The 6,660-nt window shown below is 29.7% G+C and overlaps 1 protein-coding gene across 3 annotated transcripts; it reads right to left on the bottom strand.

Moving 5' to 3' along the window:
* Positions 1-3,560: 3,560 nt before the first annotated feature.
* LOC124420735 lies at positions 3,561-6,284 on the bottom strand. 3 transcript variants are annotated; one of them, XM_046954738.1, is made up of 3 exons: positions 6,033-6,175; positions 5,948-5,963; positions 3,561-5,460 (listed from the first exon to the last, which is right to left on the bottom strand). In XM_046954738.1, exon 3 carries the CDS (start codon positions 5,344-5,346, stop codon positions 3,784-3,786), a length of 1,563 nt encoding a protein of 520 aa, XP_046810694.1. In that variant the 5' UTR covers positions 5,347-5,460; positions 5,948-5,963; positions 6,033-6,175; the 3' UTR covers positions 3,561-3,783. The 3 variants fall into 3 exon arrangements, with proteins under 3 accessions (XP_046810694.1, XP_046810693.1, XP_046810695.1); XM_046954739.1 differs by having other exon boundaries at positions 5,349-5,460; positions 6,033-6,284; XM_046954737.1 differs by lacking the exon at positions 5,948-5,963 and having other exon boundaries at positions 6,033-6,284.
* Positions 6,285-6,660: the final 376 nt, after the last annotated feature.

Raw genomic sequence — 6,660 nt, 5'->3', positions numbered from 1 at the left:
AACCTAGAAACATGAAATTTAGCATGTAGGACCTTGACTAGGTAAGAACCTATAAAAAGGGACTTTTTGGTACTCTTTCGTTCTACTTTTTGAAATTTCTATAATATTGAACTTAGAAACACGAAATTAAGTATGTGGAGTCAGGATTAGGCTAGAACACATAAAAGGGGATTTTTGGTACTTTTTCGTTCTTCAAAAGGTACTTTTTGAAATTTCTATAATATTGAACCTAGAAGCATGAAATTTAGCATGTTAGGCCTTGACTAGGTAAGAACTTGCAAAAAGAGATTTTTTGGTACTTTTTCTTTCTAAAAAATGTACTTTTTGTATTTTCTATAATATTGAACCTAGAAACATGAAATTTAGCATGTAGAGCGTTGACTAAGTAAGAACCTACAAAAAGGGACTTTTTGGTACTTTTTCCTTCTTCAAAAGGTACTTTTTAAAATTTCTATAATATTGAACCTAGAAATATGAAGTTAAGCATATAGAGCCCGGATTAATTTAGATCGTATAAAATGGGCTACAATTGTTATTTTTTTATTTTTAGTAATAATATTCCTAATGACTGTTTTTAACACAGCATGGTGAAGGGTATATAAGATTCGGCACAGCCTAATGTAGAACTCTTACTTGTTTATATTTATTTTTTTCTCTGAGTCAAGTAAATAATATGGACAGAATGTACAGATTCCCAGCTGTACATGGTACAGGTATTGCCCATATGCATACAAATATTACAGTATGTGCGTTTTTTCGATCGGTCCATAATTGGACATAGCTCCCATACAAGGTGCCCTCCCGAAAATCACTTAAATGTACATAATTCATTAGCAAAATAAAATATCCATATAAAATTTGGTACAAGTATTGCTCTCACATAAAGAAATATTATTGTACCATAGCTCCCATACAAGGTCCCCTCCTGAAAATCACTTAAACGCGCACATCTCATTACTTAATTAAGATATAGATATAAAATTTGTATTTTAAGTATTGCTCATATGCATACAAATATTACTGTGAAAGGTTTTTATAGATCGGTCCATAATTGCTCATAGCTCCCATTCATAACTGGTCTTAGCTCCCAAACAAGTTCCCTTCCAGAAAAACACCTAAAGGCGCATAATTCATTACCATTGTTCTGTAACTAAATGTTCTCTTTAATAGACCGCATATCTAAACGTTTATTTGGAAAGGTTGTGTTTCTTAAACTGGATTTATTTATAATAAAGCAATAATATACATATACTACGATTTCTTTAAATTGCTTTTTTTTATTATGTACATTTGCTCTTAAGAAAATCCTAAATATATACAAGGCTCTTATATATTTAAACCGATTAAGACTCTCTGTGTTAAAACTTTTAAATTACCTTTTGTGGTGGCAAAACCTCTATTGTGTAGTATTTCGAAGTATTTGTGAGTTTTAAGGTGATGCAAGCAAGTATTTCAATGTGGTTTTCTATGCTTTTGGCTTATTTTAAACTCAATTAAGCATCAATTGCAAACAGTTGATGTTAAAATGCAACACTTTACACTTTTAGGGTAAAAAAAGTAAATAACTAAAGCAATCAGAACTCTAACTTTAAATGGTAAAATTCTATTTAACAGTTTGTTATTGTTGTTTCTTTTGTGGTGGTGGCAACAAAAAAAAAAAAAAAAAAAAAAAAATACGTAGTTTATTTTATATTGTATTGGCTTTAACGTAAGAAGTGGATTGTATTATACTATATAGTTTTCATATATACATAAGTCATGATCCCTGTCGTTGTGTATTACATTTCAGTTTTTATTCAGCTTCCAACAAAGTGTTGTATATAAATGTGTATGCATGTGTTTGTATATATGTTTATTTAGTTGTGGTGGGAAAACTTTGTTTGCACTTCAATACCTTTACATTTATATAACCCGTTTTTCTATAATTTAGTTTTGTTTTTTTTGCTTTTTTTTTGTTATTTTCATTAAGTTTTTATTGTTGTTGCATGAATTGCATTTGTTGTAAATAGTATAAAAGAAAATTGTTGAGTTATTTATCAAAAGAAACTTGCGACGGCATCAACTACAGGTAAGTTAAAAGTTTTCATATACTTGCTATAGCTTTAGTTTTGTACTAGTTTAGTATTATTACTTTAATTTTAAATGGTTAAACTTAATTTGTTGCATGAAGAAAGTCAAGAGTATAAGATAATAAACGATAATTTTCAAATGTAACTTCTTTTTCTCCCCTCTTCGTTAAGACCACAAGCTAAAGGATGTTGAAATTAGTGGGTAAAGCACTAATATCTTTGGTTGAAAAGTTTAATAGAAATTTTGAAATAGATTTATAAGTCATATTGTGATTAGGTTAGGTTAGGTTAAAAGGATGATGTACACTACATTATATCCGAGGAAATACACCTAGGGCACTATCGGGCCTGTTGTGCGCTCCTTATTATGAAAAAAAAGGAATTGAATGAATTATTTTTCAGTGTTCAGAAACTCAGTTTCCTGAACGTAATTCCTAAATCTGGAGGTCCAGACCACGCATTCTACACTTGGTCAAAAAATAGAACCAATGTATTTGTATGCTGAAAGTTACAAACACAAAAGCGTAGAATGCCTTGACGCGTACAATGCTTAAAGTATATATACATTCTACTTTTTATAAGCGTCACAAGCGGCGAACGAACATTGTATCTGATTTTGACATTCTATATCGCATGTAACCTGAAGCGTAGAACGTGAATGAGGTATGAAAATCGCGTAATGCTTTGACGTGAAGACGCATAGTGTGGACTTCCGGCATAAGAATCTTCTAATCAGTGTTAGTCAGGAATGTTATTTAGGGAATAAAAATCACTTCCATGATACTTGGATATAACTTCGACAAAGAAAGTGCTACAGTGTTTCAATGTCCTCTCCACATGCTCTAAATAAGTTTGAATATTAAAAATAAATCAAATAAATTGTCGTTTTTGTTTATGCAATTATTAACAATAACAAATTGTAGCAAAACAAAAAGTATAAAAAACAAAAAAACTAAATAACAAGTAAGAGTTCTATATTCGGCTGTGCCGAATCTTATATACTAGGGATGCCAAACGGGACTGGCTTTTGTAAATCCCGGGATTCGGGATTTTGAAAATTGCAATCCCGGGATCCCGGGATTTTTCGGGATCCCGGGATATTTCGGGATCCCGGGATTTCGGGATTTTTAGGAATTTTGTTTCACAGTAAAAATTTAAATTTAAAATACAAACATTTTAATTAAAAACAATTTATTTCAAAAATAAATTTTAATAACAAAACTGAAACTAATTCATAGTATTAATAGAAGAAATAAGTGTTTTATTCATATTTAATAAAAATATGAATTTTTGATAACAAAAATTTTAATATAACAAAATTTTAGTTTGATACAATTTTTTTAAGTAAATCCAAAAAAAATTTTAATTAAAAACAATTTATTTCAGTAATAAATTTTAATAACAAAACAAAAACTAATTCATTGTATTAATAAAAAAAGTAATTTATTCATATTTAATATAAATATGATTTTTAATAACAAAAATTGTCCATTAGTATTGAAAATGTGTTGTTTTATAAGTAATTATGTATAGAAATTTTCTTTTACAAATTTTTTAAAATATGAGAATATTATAGATAGTAATATAAATCATTTCACCATATCTAGTTATTTTTTAACCGAAAGTTATTTTGACATTTTTCATACAAAAATTGTTTTAACTGGAACCAGTTAAAGTTGGTGAAATCGGACATACGTCTTCTAAATAATTTCTTTTAATGTTCCTTTTTTAAAAAGCTTCTTAAAAATATAAGGGCATCTAGAGTGTCGTCAGACAGCCTAGACCGAATTTTGTTCCCAATATATGCAGCTGAGGAAAAACAACGTTCACAATCAACGCTTGTAGGTAAAACAGTGAGTAAATTGTTGTATGCAGATTGTAGGTACATTCCTCTGTCACCTCCTGAAACGAATAAATCGACTTCTTTTTCTATATTAGAATCGATATCATTGAGGACATTTGGATTTTTTGTCGGGCTTTTGCATTTTTCCAGTGCACTATTCAATTTTTTTACTATTGATATATTTGGATCCTCATTTGCTTCATCCATAAAGGATAAATCGGAATCAGAATCATTCGTAGATGAATTATTGGATTGTTCATCTGTTCTAAAATTTCCAATTAACTTTTTCAATTCATTTTTAATAACGAACAGATCTGTACTGTTATCAAATTCGGAATTCAATTTTGGATTTTTTAAAAAATTGAGAAGTGTTGAGTAGATAGTCCTTCTTTCCTTTATTCTTTTAAGAAGAGATTTTATTAGTTCATCACTTAACTTGCAATCAATTTTCGATATTTCATTAAGCATAAAGGATAGAGCAGCGTCGGCTTTACATAAATTCATATCCCTGCGGCAAAGAGCTTCAACTGTAACTTTAACTGGATTTAAAATCAGAACAATTTGCTTAAGCAACTGAAATTCCTCATCACATATTTGATGAGATTTTAGATCAATTAAGGCCTTTTTAATTGGTATTTCCAGTTCCATAAATCGTTGACACATGTCAAACAAAGTGTTCCACCTAGTTTGACAATCCAACATTAATTTTAGTTCTTTTCCTTTCATTTCTTTTACATATTTTTGTAAAATTTCATTCTTAGTGGGTGACTTTCTAAATATTTTTGAAATTTTTCTAACTTTTTCAATTAGCGTTTTTATATTGAATTTTTCGGTAAGGTCGCTTTTGATATCTCCTTTTAAAATTGTAAAAGAGTCAAATTCTTCATCTTCATCTGAAGACGATAATTCATTTTCGCATGGGAAGTCATTTGACTTGTACAATATATCTACTAATGCAAGGTGCAACCCATGGGCTATGCATAATTGTTGCTTTGGGGCAATTATTTTGCCAATTTTTTTCATTGTGGAAGCCCCGTCTGTTGTAAAGCCTACAATATCATTTGACAATGACACTCCAAAATCACTTAAACGCTGTTCTAAATACTGGATACAAACTACCGCCGTGGCTGATTTTTTTAATCTAACCAGCCCAAGATTAAAATAATTGTCTGATGAACGCAAAATTATATTTATAAAACGTTTGTTGGATGTAGATGTCCATTCATCAAACGTCAGACTAAATTTTAAATTATTGCCTTTTATTCTAATTATTTCGTCTTTCATTTTATTTTTGCATTTTAAGTAGTAGTCCATAAATCTTGCCTTAATAGTCTCCTTTGACTTTGGAACATCAAAACCGCGGGATATTAACGATTTTCGAAGTTCTGAAGATGTTATGAAAACCGAAAAGGGAAAACCATCAACAGCCGTCATACGTGCAATAGAAGCGCCAAGTGAATCCTCTTGTAAAACAGTAAAATTTGTATTTTTTAATATCTTAGCTTGAGGTTCGTCTGTGATATCTTTTTGTAGTTTTATACTGTGGATCTAGAAAAGTAAACCAATATTTAAGGATAAATTGAAATACACGGTGCTCTAGTCTAGTCTATAGTCTAGTCTATAGTGTAGTATATAGTGTAGACTATAGTCTAGTCTATAGTCTATTCTATAGTCTATTCTATAGCCTAGTCTATAGTCTAGTCTATATTCTAGTCTAGAGTCTAGTCTATAGTCTAGTCTATATTCTAGTCTATATTCGAGTCTATAGTCTAGTCTATAGTCTAGTCTATAATCTAGTCTATAGTCTGATATATAGTCTAGTCTATAGTATAGTCTATAGTCTAGTCTATAGTCTAGTCTATAGTCTGGTCTATAGTCTAGTCTGTAGTCTAGTCTATAGTCTAGTCTATAGTGACAATATTGAAGGAAATATATCCATCAAGATTTTCACATTGCATTTAGAAATTTGATGGAATCTTTGTGCTGTACAATGATGGATATTTGGGGAGTGTTTGTTAATCTTAAAAAAACAGACTTGTACTCATTAGCACCTATAAGAAAAATAGCATCACTTCATTATATTTTATAACACTGTGTTATAAATTATTTTCAAAACTTACCCCCAAATGTGTTAGAAGTCCTTTTGTAGAACCTCCATTCGTTTTTAAAATTTTATTACAAATTTTACATTTTGCTCTTGAAATGCCAGTAGTATCAGTTAAAAAATAATACCACACCGAACTTTTGTTGGCACCTTTAGTTTTGTGATTTTCAAAACTCATTCTCTTTCATTAATGTTACAAATTCAAATTAATTCAAAACTTTTCCCAAATAACTTTTTCACAGGTAAAATTAATTATAACAAAGTTGCACTTATTTATTTTTTCCTCATTGTTGTTTATAACTTTAACAGGGTATTTCATATATAGCAATAAAAAATGTTGAATAATTTGTAACCGTCTTGTGTAAAACAGGGTGAATACGGGAAATCCACATATTTTTATTAATTTCTAATATGTTAAATTAAAAAATTATTGGAATCACACTATTAAAAAGTGGAAGAATCGATTTTTTGTCGATTTGAAAAAGGCACACAATGTTTACGTTGATTTATTTTAAAGTGAAACATGCTGTAAAAATCCCGGGATTTTTATAGAAATCCCGGGATTCGGGATTTTGTAATCCCGAAAAATCCCGGGATTTTTTTTAAGTAATCCCGGGATTCGGGATTTGTCAATCCCGAAAAAT

The sequence above is a fragment of the Lucilia cuprina genome, chromosome 6, assembly GCF_022045245.1.
Source record: "Lucilia cuprina isolate Lc7/37 chromosome 6, ASM2204524v1, whole genome shotgun sequence".
Taxonomy (NCBI): Eukaryota; Metazoa; Arthropoda; class Insecta; order Diptera; family Calliphoridae; genus Lucilia; species Lucilia cuprina.
The sequence above is the reverse complement of the archived record's forward strand: the minus strand, read 5'-3'. Positions and strand labels throughout refer to the sequence as shown.

Coding starts and splice junctions, on each gene's coding strand:
- LOC124420735 (XM_046954737.1), bottom strand. CDS start 6,194: ATGAGTTTTGAAAATCACAAAACTAAAGGTGCCAACAAAAGTTCGGTG. Junction 5,461..6,032: donor GACTTCTAACACATTTGGGG/GTAAGTTTTGAA, acceptor TTACTTTTCTAG/ATCCACAGTATAAAACTACA.